Source organism: Lampris incognitus, chromosome 2 (genome assembly GCF_029633865.1).
Source record: "Lampris incognitus isolate fLamInc1 chromosome 2, fLamInc1.hap2, whole genome shotgun sequence".
In the NCBI taxonomy this organism is placed as follows: Eukaryota; Metazoa; Chordata; class Actinopteri; order Lampriformes; family Lampridae; genus Lampris; species Lampris incognitus.
Window position 1 is genome coordinate 12,447,904 of NC_079212.1, and position 13,390 is coordinate 12,461,293.

The window sequence follows — 13,390 nt, forward strand, 5'->3', positions numbered from 1 at the left end:
GGTCCGCCAGGGCGCCTGTTTGGGGGGCTGGGGGGGATAGCGTGATCCTCCCATGTGCTACGTCCCCCTGGCGAAACTCCTCACTGTCAGGTGTAAAGAAGCGGCTGGCAACTCCACATGTATCGGAAGGAGGCATGTGGTAGTCTGCAGCCCTCCCCGGATCGGCAGAAGAGGTGGACCAGAGATCGGGACGGCTTGGAAGAGTGGGGTAATTGGTCGGATACAATTGGGAGAAAAAAAAGGGGGGGGGGTGCAGTGTGGACTTAGACTATTAGTTTGGGCAAAATAATTGTGATAGAACCGGGTTTTTTTCTACTATTAAAGAACTCCAGGCTTCCATGTGGTGAAAATGTAGTAAATCAATCCATTTTGCTTTTATTTATGAAGTTACTCAGAACCTTTGGCATCGGGTTTTAGTCTTAGGCACAATCCCTGATCTCTGTGTTCCATTTTAGTTTGGTATTGGCCCGATATCCAATACCAGTGTCTGTATTAGTGCATCCTTAGTGGAATTTAATTGTTCAAAACTGCTCCTTTGACTTGTTCTTTCTTGACAGCTGGTGACAAAATTTGCTGTTTTCAAGGGTAATTATCCAGGCCTTATGCTGGTGGGGCAGAAAGGGCCCCTACCACAGGCTCGAGACTAAGCTGTAATCGTGCCATTAATTGCTCCCTTCTCACCCTGTCTCGTGTCTAGTTCCTGACCTACCTGTTCTCTAAGGAGAACACCATATGGGATGCCTCACTGGATCAGGTGTGTCCTGAAGACATGAACAACCCCTTGTCCCACTACTGGATCTCCTCCTCGCACAACACGTAAGGACGGAGGGAGAGTGGGTGATGCAGAAAGACACAAGAGCCTTTTTTTTTGCATCTGCATGAGTTTTTCTGTTTTTGGGGTGGGGGGGGGTGAAAGGGTATAGATGTAATTTTTTGAGGTTATTATGTAGACAGAATTCAAACCAGGCCTTGGGAATTTGGGAGCCTGGCACCCCCCCGTTGGTACTACACCCTCAAACTGGCTTTTGATCTGGCTCTGAAAGTCGTCACACATCAGATAAAAAGTGTATTATTGAACAATCGAGTCTCACAATGAGAGCTGGGCTTGCTTTCTAAAGGAAAATGTCTTTTTCCTGCCATTGAAAAGTGTGTGAAAGGCAGCTGAAATGTTAACTTTCCTCGCTGGCGGTGAAACAATATGCATTGGAGAAGCAGAATAAAAACTTCCATGTTGCTCCGATTAACTTTTGAATTGACCAGAGGAATGAGAAACGAGTGTTTACTCGAGTCAACAAAGGGAAAGGAGCCTTTTGATACAGCCCCTCCATATTTTCCCCACCACCATGGAAAGTGTGAGTGTGTGTTTGTGTGTCTGGCACTAGAAAGACTTTGTGTGAATCCTTTGACTGAAAGACAATTCAGGTGTGTGTGGTTTTTTTTGGGTTTTTTTTTTTTTTTTTTGTGCGCTGTTGACGTTGTATGCTTATTTTTAGCTACTTGACGGGAGACCAGTTTTCCAGTGAGTCTTCTCTGGAGGCGTACTCTCGCTGTCTGAGGATGGGCTGTCGCTGCATTGAGTGTGAGTGTTCTCACACACACACACACAAAGTTTTACACACATTTTTTAAATGATCACCACTCTATTTTGAACCTCCTAACCAAGTGTTTATCATTTCCTGCTCCTCCTCCTCCTCCTCCTCCTCCTCACCTTGACTTCTACTTATATTTCAAACACTTCACTCATAGTCATATACACACGTGTGTGCACACAAACATGCACATACTTGCTTTCTAGCTCGCTCACCCTCGCACAACCGTAAAGCCATTACACTAAAGCCTAGTCAGACAGGTTTGTATTAATAGGGCGGTCCAGGGGTGGGCACGGTGTTGTCTCGCCTCATACGAGAGTAAATAACAATTATGTAACCTTGTTTTTCCTCCCGTTTTAAAGGCCTACGCCTCACCGATGAATTATAGACGCCGGTGGTATACTGAAGTACCAGTACTTCACGTTTACTACAACTTTTGATTTCTCTCCAGACACAATAAATCCTTTGTGTGTGTGTGTGTGTGTGTGTGTGTGTGTGTGTGTGTGTGTGTGTGTGTGTGTGTGTGTGTGTGTGTTTTCTCGGCAGTGGATTGTTGGGACGGTCCAGATGGAATGCCAGTCATCTACCACGGACACACCCTCACAACGAAGATCAAGTTCTGCGACGTCCTGACAACTATCAAAGAGCACGCCTTTGTCACGTCTGAGTGAGTTTCCATGGTGGAGAAATACGCCACGGCTCATTTGTCTTTTGTCTCCGTAGGCGTCATCGAGGACTAATTTAGTAACAGAAACTTGTGAGGACTGAAGGCGAGGCACTGTAGCTGTCGTTGCAGTTTTCGACGATTGAAAAAAAAACAAAACAATGACCTTTACAGTGATGAAATGATCCGCCAATTAGCCAGTTGACAGAAAATTAACCGATTGTCATCATGGTTAGTCATCCTCGTCAATTAATAGAGGGGATGCGGGTGACGTCACAGATGCGGAACTGGCAAAAAGACTGAGTGGCGGCGTTAACGTCCAGCTTGAACACAGCGAAAACGCATCTAAAGTGGGAAAGAGCTGTTGTGCGATAGACCGCAAGAATAGATTTCACAAGAAATCGGAGATATCTTTTTACAGACTACCGAAAGATGAGGTAAAGAGAAACAAATGGATCGCTGCGATTCGCAGAAACAACTGGAATCCAGGCACCGAATCGTGGATTTGCGGTTCCCGTTTTGTGCCAGGTAGACTAACGTTAGGCTGCGTTGGATTTCTGGGTAACGTTAAATGGTAAAATCATAAAGTCATATACTGTATTGACTACTCATCAATTAAATAGTTAGCATCTTTCATAAGCTTTTGTCAGCATATTTCTTTTTCAAAACGTCCTTGTGTTCTACAAACAAAGGGGAGAATGGTTGGCTTAACGTTACAGTTTTCACAGTTGTAACTTAGTAAAATAAAAAACATATTTATACAAACCTGTCCACATACAACCAGAATGTCCATCGGTGTCCTCGTCACTTTAATTTCGCCAACAAATCCCGCCTTAAAGTACGACCAGGCATCAAGACTTGTGTATACCTTCAGGCTTTGCTTCGTGTATTTCCCTGGCGTAGAAATCAAGTACATATAAATATCAGGAAACTCGATTTGTGGCCAGATGTTAATGTCCATGGCCCACTGGTTAATTTAAGCAGATAATCTTGCATTATAATCCCGGTTTCACTGTTTCCCCTACTAGAGGCAGCCATGTTGCAGGATGTTTTGCCCCTCACTGCCTGAGGGGGCGTGTTCCCGAGGGAAAGTGACTTCAGTGGATACCCTCTATTGTTTCAGTCATTCATATCAGGTTTGCAGCTTCTCAGCTGCTGAGATTTGTTTGACCTTCTCCAATTCATATCATGATAAAATGAATGGTTGAGGGTTTTTTTTTTGGCTGCTGGTCAGACTAAACAGATTTAAGACATCACTTTGGAGTCTTGGAACATGTGATGGGCATTTGTCAATGGGCACAGTCAAATGTTTTTGACATTTTATAGACTAAACGCTTAATTCGTTCATGACAATAATAATCGATAAATCAATCGATGGAAACTCTTAATCGCTGAAAAAGAATTGATCGTTTCTGTCCCGTCACAACTGTGTGGGCTCTTCTTCGCTCCTTCCGTAGCTTTCCTGTCATCCTGTCCATTGAGGACCACTGTAGCATTGTGCAGCAGAGAAACATGGCCACCTCCTTTAAGAAGGTGTTTGGGGACATGCTGCTTACCAAGGCTGTGGACATCTCTGCCGACGGCCTGCCGTCACCGAACCAGCTAAAGAGAAAGATCCTCATCAAGGTCAGGAGTCGCCAAGATTCACTGGATAGCATTTGTTGTTTTTTTATGTTTTATTTGTTTTTGATGTAAATGTGTGTATACTTGGGCGGCGCAGTGGATAGTGCGGTCGCCTCACAGCAAGGAGTCTTGGGTTCGAGCCCTGGGGTAGTCCAACCTTGGGGGTTATCCCAGGTCGTCCTGTGTGTGGAGTTTGTATGTTCTCCCCGTGTCTGCGTGGGTTTCCTCTGGGTGCTCCGGTTTCCTCCCACAGTCCAAAGACATGTAGGTCAGCTGAATCGGCTATACTAAATTGTTCCTAGGTATGAATGTGTGTGTGTGTGTGTGTGTGTCAGCCCTGTGATGGACTGATGGCCTGTCCAGGGTGTCTCCCCACCTGCTGCCCAGTGACAGCTGGGATAGGTTCCAGCATCCCTGAGAGCAGGATAAGCGGTTTGGATAATGCATGGATGGATGGATGGATAGATGTATACTTTTTCCATAAAATGGTAAAAAGATATTTCATGGATTGATAAATCTGCCACACCATCTGTGCATTGTTGAAAAGTTTCTCATGTTTTGTAAATTCCTGTCCTCTCCCTTTTCCTTTGCTCCCTTCCTTTTCTCACCCAATACATCTTCCTCCCTCCCCTCATCTGCCGGCAGCATAAGAAGCTCGCAGAAGGAAGTGCCTATGAGGAGGTTTCCACCTCCACTCCCTACTCCGAGAATGATATTAGTAACTCCATCAAAAATGGCATCCTGTTCCTCGAGGACCCCATCAACCATGTGAGCACACTCAGCATTAGACAGTCTTCGCTACTCAACACCAGATACCACTCATTTTTTACCATTCATCAAATACATGGAAAGATATCTTCTTTTTTTTTAGTAAGGCCCCACCATGGTCCCTAAAGTGGCAATCTCGAAGGTTCTCACTTAGATAAATGTTTGTTAAGTTACTGCCGTTCCCTGAATGAGGTGACTCAATGACAATTCAGCCTACCTGTGGGGACATTCCTGTCACAAATCCCAAGCGTTGTAAAAGTAGCCATGTATTTTATGTCACCCAGCGGCGATTGGTCCAACAAAGGATAGGAACAAACGCCTTGTGTTGTGGTGTTGTGGCGGATGACTCCTGGGAAGTGTACGCCAAAAAAGAGCACAACCAGAATCTCCGAGATCACCACTTTTAAGTCATTTGTGACAACTGACCGATGGGAAATAAGTTTTTGTTCTCTTCCCTCAGGAGTGGTACTCTCATTTCTTTGTCCTGACCAGCAGTAAGATCTACTACTCGGAGGAGACCTCCAGTAACCAAGGCAACGATGACGAGGAGGAACACCGGGAGGTGAGGATGTCCAACCTGCTCCACACACCTTGTAAAATAATCTTCTTGTTGTTATTGTATTGCGACAGCTGTGATCTGACAGACCCAATTTGCACATGTAAGATAGTGTTACCATTTTTTTTTCTTGAGGATGGCTCATTTTGGCTCTGGTATTTGTGTGTTCCTGGATGTCTTCCAGGTTCAGTTAAAGTAGGTGTTGTAGTTTAAGACTGGCTCTAATTTAAATGTTAATGTCATGCCACTGGGATGGGGGGGTGGAGGAATGGTGTGTTTTTTTTTTTTTTTATTGTTTGAGTTCTGCTTTTTTAAGCCACTGCAGCAAAATGAATTTTAAAGAAAACACCGGGGAGATTTAGCTGTGAGTTGATCTCTCTCTCTCTCTCTCTCTCTCTCTCTCTCTCTCTCTCTCTCTCTCTCTCTCTCTCTCTCTCTCTCTCTCTCTCTCTCTCTCTCTCTCTCTCTCTCTCTCTCTCTCTCTCTCTCTCTCTCTCTCTCTCTCTCTCTCTCTCTCTTTTCTCTTCTCTCGCAGGTGTCTAACGGTATGGACCAGCATGTGACAGAAAAGTGGTTCCACGGGAAGCTGGGTGCAGGGCGGGATGGGAGGCAGATAGCCGAGAGACTGCTGTCTGAGTACTGCCTGGAAACCGGAGCTCCTGATGGCTCCTTCTTGGTGCGAGAGAGTGAGACCTTCGTTGGAGACTACACACTATCCTTTTGGTAAAAACCCCATTGCTTTGCATTGACGAGCGCTATACAGATTTCAACCGCTGTTGTTTTCCTGTAACAAAATGTAACCTACAATTACCAAGACACATGCAAAATTTAATTAGTTTATGGGTGCGTTCTTTATATTTTGTGTGTGCAAGAGCAAACCCCCCCTCCAAAGAACAGAGTGGCAAATCGGTCGATGTCATCGGCTCTATCATTGATTTAATGTAGCTGCTGTCACGGTCTAATCTTGTTACCACTGGCATCCCATCTGTTAATGCATAGGCTGTGCGTGAGTGGGGTTATTCACAAGCTAATCAGTCCATCTTGATTTACACACAAGGTATGGATATGCTCAGGGTGTAGGCGTGGCAGCTGGGTTCAAGGTTAACAAGGAGAGTGATGGAAAGTTTCTCAGTCGCACGCCGTTGAGCTCATACTTCCGAGACAGTTTGACCTAAAAACACAAGGGGAGAAATGTCCCTCACAACGTAAATTCAACCCTTCTTAAATGGTCAGTGAATACACTCTATTCCCACATCTAGATAGCGAGAAACAGAAGAGAGATGGACCCTGACGGTGAGCAGCATAGTGTCAAAGACAAAGCGGTGCTCTAGGCTATTTATAAGGTCTCACAGCGTCTACCTTCTGCCCGTCTTGATCCCCGCCTGCCCTTTTTTCTTTCCTTTCTCCAGGCGATCGGGGCGGGTGCAGCACTGTCGGATCCATTCTCGTCAGGAGGCAGGCAGCCCGAAGTTCTACCTGACTGACAACCTGGTGTTCGACACGCTCTTTGCCCTCATCACCCACTACCAGCAGGTGGCACTGCGCTGCAACGAATTTGAGATGAAGCTGACCGAGCCTGTGCCTCAGACCAACGCCCATGAGAGCAAGGAGTGAGTCTCGGGCACCGTTCACTTTTCTGGGAGATCTCAATGTTGAAAATGATATTCCCATCAAAAAAATGGCTGTTTTTCTTGCTTTTCAAGTAGTCAACTCTTAAATCAAATCCTGGGTTCATTTAAAGTGGCGACACGGTCTGTTTTTTTCTTTTTTTTCTTGCTTTTCATGCGTTATTTCCCTCCTAAGCTTTGCATTCCCCTCGCATTTTAGCTTCTTAGCTGACTCTCTTATTCAATGGGATTTGCGGTGAGCGTAACAGCAGAAGAAAACATTATTTTCAGCATCACTATATTTACAAGTACTTGTTAGTAGAGTAGGGAGCGTAAGGGTCATCGCAATAAACACCCTGAAAGTATCCCTGTGACCACGCAATAACCACCATCCAAAATACCCTCACTGCTTTTCGCTTGCCTTTGCCCGTTGAACGTAGCCATCCATACTGACCTTGTAATGTATGTATGTGTCTTCTAGGTGGTACCATGCCAACCTGTCACGGAGCCATGCGGAGAACATGCTGATGAGGGTTCCACGTGACGGGGCCTTCCTTGTTAGGAAGAGAGCGGAGCCGAACTCCTACGCCATCTCCTTTAGGTAGGTGAATCCCAGGGCCCAGATTAGTGATAACTGCGTTCTTAGTGAATGCTTAATGTCTTTGTATTCATTTCTGAGAGTATATGGGGCCCACTTTACCTGTAAAGACAACATGGAGGATGGGGGAAAGGTGATGACGGAGGTAAGCTGATATATGAAGGGAGAGAAGAACTGCCTCTAATGCAAAAATGACAATATTCAAGTAATCATTTGGAAAGATGAACTTACATAGATAGCCAGTGGAATAATAAAACATGGCTATACAACTACTTTTGGTAAATTGTTGTGATTGGATAACTCTTCTTCAAGGTACATTTTGTTCCACAGTGTGAATAAGCATTTTTTTTTTACATTTGCGCAGTTGAAATCACATGTTTGAATTTTCTAAATTTGGATTTAGTGCCATTTGAGTTTGGCATGGGTTATAACATTTATGAATGGAGGTCTGTTGGTTTAAAAAAAAAATCGTTAGGGAGACATCAAGTCTTGGATTGTCTTTTCATGCTCCTTATTAAATGCAAAAACAATAAGCAACATTATTCTAAGTAGAATATAACATTATTTCTCTGCTTTCTCTCTAGAGCTGAGGGCAAGATTAAGCACTGTCGCGTCCAGCAGGAGGGCCAGACTGTGGTGTTGGGCACGTCGGAGTTTGACAGCCTGGTAGATCTCATCAGCTACTATGAAAAGCACCCGCTGTACCGCAAGATGAAGCTACGCTACCCCATCAATGAGGACACACTGGAGAAAATAGGCACTGCAGTAAGCACCACAGGCAGTGATGACAGTTTTGTTGGCGCGTGTGTGTGTGTGTGTGTGTGTATGAAGAGCTGTTGTGTTGTCCAACAGTCCAATAAAATCATTTATTCACTGTACCTGTTCTGTTGTTCAATAGGAGCCAGACTATGGATCCCTGTACGAGGGGAGGAACCCGGGCTTCTACGTCGAGGCCAATCAGATGCCTACGTTCAAGGTGAGTGCTCAGAAAGGAGGGGTTTGTACGTGTTTGAATTGACCAGATAACGAACCCTGCTGACACCAAAATACTTCAGTGAAAATCATTAACATGACCCGAGTAGGCTGTTTGTGTGTATTTCTGAACCCTCTTTCTTGTCTTTCCAGTGCACGGTGAGGGCCATGTATGAGTATAAAGCCCAGAGGGACGATGAGCTCTCATTCACCAAGAATGCCATAATCTCTAATGTGGACAAACAGGAGGGAGGGTGGTGAGTGATGTGTATAACACCCCAATCGGGAATTGGCTCTTAATTCATTTAGGTCAGTCAACGTGCACAGAGCGAGGGAACCGATGTTATGAGCCCAACTTAAAATAAAAGATAAAAAGTTCCACCACATTGACAGACAAAATGTATTTCTATAACACCATAATCTGATCAATTTGAGGATGACTCTACCCATTATGAGTAACCGTAGAAGGAGCCGGTCATGGAAGATTTGAGATTTGAGATTGAACTTTTGCGGCACAGTGGTTAGCACTGTTGCCTCACAGCAAGGAGGCCCTGGGTTCGAACCTCAGGCCGTCCCAGGTCCTTTCTGTGTGGAGTTTGCACGTTCTCCCCGTGTCTGCGTGGGTTTCCTCCGGGTGCTCTGGTTTCCTCCCACCATCAAAAAGACGTGCATGTTAGGGTTAATACTCCTGTCTGTTCCCCTGAGCAAGGCAATAGGAAAAAGAACCGGCGTTGGTCCCCGGGTGCTGCAGCTACCCACTGCTCCTATACGATAGGATGGGTTAAATGCAGAGAACACATTTCATTATAACCGAACAATTGTACAATGACAATGAAGTGGCTTTCTTTCTTTCTTTCTTTCTTGAGTATATTGCAGAAAGTTACTTTCTGTGCTGCATGGCTGTCCTGAATGCCTTTTGTTTTCAAGATTTGGATATTCTGAGTATTTTCTGAGCAAATATCAGAATATTGGTTCTAAATGAATTGGTCAATAAAAACAAATCAAGGCTTAAGGCGGCTGACTGACCATGAATGCAGCCACAGCGGTCATTTCTTCTCTTTTGATATTTTCATGTTGGTTGGAAATGCAAAGTAAGAACAACAGTATATTTTTAATTTTTTTAAATTTTTTCCCCCTTTTTCTCCCCAATTGTACCCGGCCAATTACCCCACTCTTCCAAGCTGTCCCGGTCGCTGCTCCACCCGCCTCTGCCAATCCGGGGAGGGCTGCAGACTACCACATGTCTCCTCCGATACATTTGGAGTCGCCAGCCGCTTCTTTTCACCTGACAGTGAGGAGTTTCACCAGGGGGACGTAGTGCGTGGGAGGATCATGCTATTCCCCCTGGTTCCCCCTCCCTCCTGAACAGGCGCCCCGACTGACCAAAGGAGGCGCTAGTGCGGCGACCAGGACACATACCCACATCCGGCTTCCCTCCTGCATACTCGGCCAATTGTGTCTGTAGAGACGCCCGACCAAGCTGGCGGTAGCATGGGGATTCGAACCGGCGATCCCTGTGTTGGTAGGCATAGACCGCCACGCTACCCGGACACTCGATTTTATTTATTTATTTATTTTTTTGAATTAAATGAACACAGGAACATAGCCTAAATCGACCAACTCACCATGCCACCATGATAAGAAGGCCCTGCACGTCTGTGTAAATAATGCCCTGGATCAGCTGTTTTTTGACAGGGCAGGTTCACATGGTCATTGTTGTTTTTGAGCCATCAGATTACAAACAAAGCGGCATGCACACTTAGCACCCGAGGTGCAATCATATCTGAGTGACAGATTTACCTTTGCTCATACATTTTGACAATAATGCCAAGTTAACAGTTTCACTCATGCTGGTAGCTCATTTACATATGCATGCATTATTATTATTATTCAAATAGTTTTATTGATTTTCACATAATGTTGTACAATCACAGAAAATACTCACTACTCAAAATTAAGGTAATAATAATAAAAAGAATAGAACAAAAATACAAATGCTGGACAAAAATGAAAAGGGTAAGGGGGGGGGGGGTTGGCTACTTCGTATTAGTGGAAGGGAACTCAATCTCAAAATAGGCCAGAAACAGTTGCCAGACCTTATAATAAATACTATATGCTTGCATCTTAGTAAACCAATTAGACTTGGCATACATGTTGTCCACTTTCCTGACTCAATAGTCTACAGAGAGGATGATGACAGTAGGCTATGCTACAGAACTGTTAGTCAGTATGCACTCAAATACTGAGGTTATGTCCGAGTACCAGCCTGCTGAGCGAGTAACGGGATTTCTGGATATTTGGGGCCAGCCCTAGTGTTCCACTAACAACATGCTTTAAGAATGAATTCAAAGTGCTGATTAGGAGGGAATAGTTTACAAAGACAGTCCATCCTCTTTTCACATCCGTCTAAGGTGGAAGGGTGACTGTGGTGGGAAGAAGCAGCTGTGGTTTCCTGCCAACTATGTGGAAGAGATCAGTCCATCAGCTGTGGAGCCTGACCGAGCGGTGAGTTGTCACTCCCACAGATGGAGTGGGATACACACAAGTGCATATGTTAGCGTCACAAGTGTCTTATCAATTAGCATTTAAGATTGTTCTTGCTCCATCCACAGAGGTCAGCGGGCAGGGTCAGCTGCAGAACAGTAAAGAATAGGGGCTGGTGGGGAGTTAGTGTCTTGCTTAACAACACTTCAACAAGACAGATGCATGTTCACCAGGGGGCTTAAACCTGGGTCAGTCTAACCACTAGGCCTGCTCTCACACCTACCCCAGTATAAAAACATAGGCCCGAATGGTCTGATAATTCTGTCAGTCAGAACTGACAGTAACTGGTCATTTGCCAGGTTGGAACCAAGGTGCTTAAGGTAGATAAACTGACTTCTTCTGATCTTGTTTATTACGAACTACGCACTACCGCAGCGTACTTATAAGGCCAAGAGTGGCTTATGCACTTATTTCCGTGTCCTCCCTCCCACTGACAAGCAGGAGATGACAGAGAACAGCCCTCTGGGAGATCTGCTGAGAGGAAGTGTGGACGTGTCTTCCTGTCAGATTGGTGAGTGGCCCGGCCCCATCCTCCCCCGCTCTGTGCTGCAGGGCTGCAAAGCAAGTGGTCACCTTGCCAGAGGCCAACCTCTGTCTCTCTCTCGCTTGCTCTCTCTCTCTGTCTCTCTCTCGCTCTCGCTCTCTCACACACTCATACTCGGACTCAATCTGTGCCCTCTTACCCACATAAAAAAAACCACGCAGGCACTTTCTTTATGATCATTTTAGTTCGGCATAGTGCTTTTGATTAATTTAACCTTCGTTATTTCTGTTGCTACTTTAAACATTCTCTTATTCACATGTCTAGTATTTCCTGAACTCAACTCCAGTCAAGAAGTAGCTACCTGCTAACAAGTATAGCGAATACCTACCTGAATGTGTCTCCATTGTGCTGAATGAAGCTTTGGCTCCACCTAGTGTTGGCATGTGAGAAGTCTGACCACATCCTCGACTCACTGTCTTGTGCAAACCTAAACAGTGCACTCTTTTACATTGTTAACTCACTGTGATCGCTTTAGACTTTTTTAAAAATCTTTTTTCCACAGCGTTTTATCACATGTGCAGGAAAATGTCAGGGTATTCATGGGACAATTTGTGTTGGCAGTTTTCTTTTATGTGCTTAGAGAAACTAAAGTAGGACACTGAAAGTGTTCACCATTTTAAGAATAGCCACTGCTCGTGCTGTACATTACTGTCAACTGTCCTCCTTTTACAACTTCTTTTCTCTCATTTTTCTTTGGTGTTTAGTTGTGCGCCCAGATGGAAAAGGCAGCAGGCCGCATGTTTTCTCTCTAATGCCGGCAGCCTCTCCGCGTGCTGGCCAAGTGCTGGACATTGCTGCTAACAGCCAGGAAGAACTCAAGGACTGGGTGGTTAAGATCCGAGAAGTCACGATGACCTCGGAAGCTAAGGTATAGCACACTGCTGACAACTTAGAATTACACAGGTCTCCGTGCATCTGAGCCGGTCAGAGCACATGGCATATGCCCTCTACCTCGTCCTTCTAAACCAAGGGTGCTGTCTTTCTTACTTGTCTCATCCTTCTCATCCTGACTTCATCCCATCTTTCTTTCCAGCTTGACACTGTATTGTACACAAGTTCTTTATTTCTTCTGTGAAATGAATGTTAACTTAGCACCGATGCCCTGCTTCATATTCCTACAGTTACACACACACACACACACACACACACACACACACACACACACACACACACCAATTCCTTTTTTATGACCAATACTTAACTGGTTTTTATCTGTTAACAAGCACCATTCTTAACAAAAACAACAACAAAATAATTGAATAAATGTTAGTGGGTCTAAAGAAAATAAACACAATGCAGACATCTCTACATGATATCAGAGTAATTATCTCCCTCTGCACACTGATAAAGCATTTTTGAGTATTGCACAGTGACATTATGTCCTCTCATGTTATGGCAGAAGACTTGGCCAAAAGAGCACGATCATTTTCGAGAGTCAGAGTCCCACTCGTTTACTCTTGGTTACTGTCCACCTCTACCAGAAGATTTGGTGCTTTGCCAAGGGTACCGCAGCACGGGTTGATCCTTCTTTGTTATTCACTGTCTCCATCTGCATTTTTGCTGCTGGCCTGGGGATTCACACCAGTGACATTCAAGCCAGAAGGCTGTCTCTCTCTAACCTTTGGGCTATGGCAAACTGTGGATAACACCATGTGAAAGAACACACTGATGGGGGTGGTTGTATGTGAAACAGTTTGTTTCTTTGTTCAGCTGGAAGAGGGGAAGATGATGGAGAGGAGGAAGAAAATTGCACTGGAACTGTCCGACCTGGTCATCTACTGCAGACCCGTGCCTTTTGACGAGGATAGTAAGTGTTGCATGTGTCCATTCAAATGCACACAGAAAGTGGCTCATGTCAACTCATCTTCACCGAATCATATCTGCTGCTCTCCATTTTCTTTTCCCCCATTTTACTTACTCCCCCA

The 13,390-nt window shown here is 44.9% G+C and overlaps 1 protein-coding gene across 2 annotated transcripts in view; it reads left to right on the forward strand.

Annotated features, from left to right (window-relative positions):
- plcg1 (phospholipase C, gamma 1) overlaps nt 1–13,390 on the forward strand; it is a 54,728-nt gene that overhangs the window by 28,914 nt on the left and 12,424 nt on the right. For both annotated transcript variants that reach the window (XM_056302147.1, XM_056302146.1), the window contains exons 11-26: nt 698–816; nt 1,494–1,579; nt 2,136–2,256; nt 3,711–3,879; nt 4,522–4,644; nt 5,105–5,206; nt 5,736–5,923; nt 6,610–6,810; nt 7,289–7,408; nt 7,990–8,170; nt 8,304–8,381; nt 8,531–8,634; nt 10,789–10,882; nt 11,363–11,432; nt 12,170–12,333; nt 13,176–13,272. In XM_056302147.1, the coding sequence (XP_056158122.1) occupies nt 698–816; nt 1,494–1,579; nt 2,136–2,256; nt 3,711–3,879; nt 4,522–4,644; nt 5,105–5,206; nt 5,736–5,923; nt 6,610–6,810; nt 7,289–7,408; nt 7,990–8,170; nt 8,304–8,381; nt 8,531–8,634; nt 10,789–10,882; nt 11,363–11,432; nt 12,170–12,333; nt 13,176–13,272 (2,017 nt within the window). The remainder of the gene's footprint in view (nt 1–697; nt 817–1,493; nt 1,580–2,135; nt 2,257–3,710; nt 3,880–4,521; nt 4,645–5,104; nt 5,207–5,735; nt 5,924–6,609; nt 6,811–7,288; nt 7,409–7,989; nt 8,171–8,303; nt 8,382–8,530; nt 8,635–10,788; nt 10,883–11,362; nt 11,433–12,169; nt 12,334–13,175; nt 13,273–13,390) is intronic.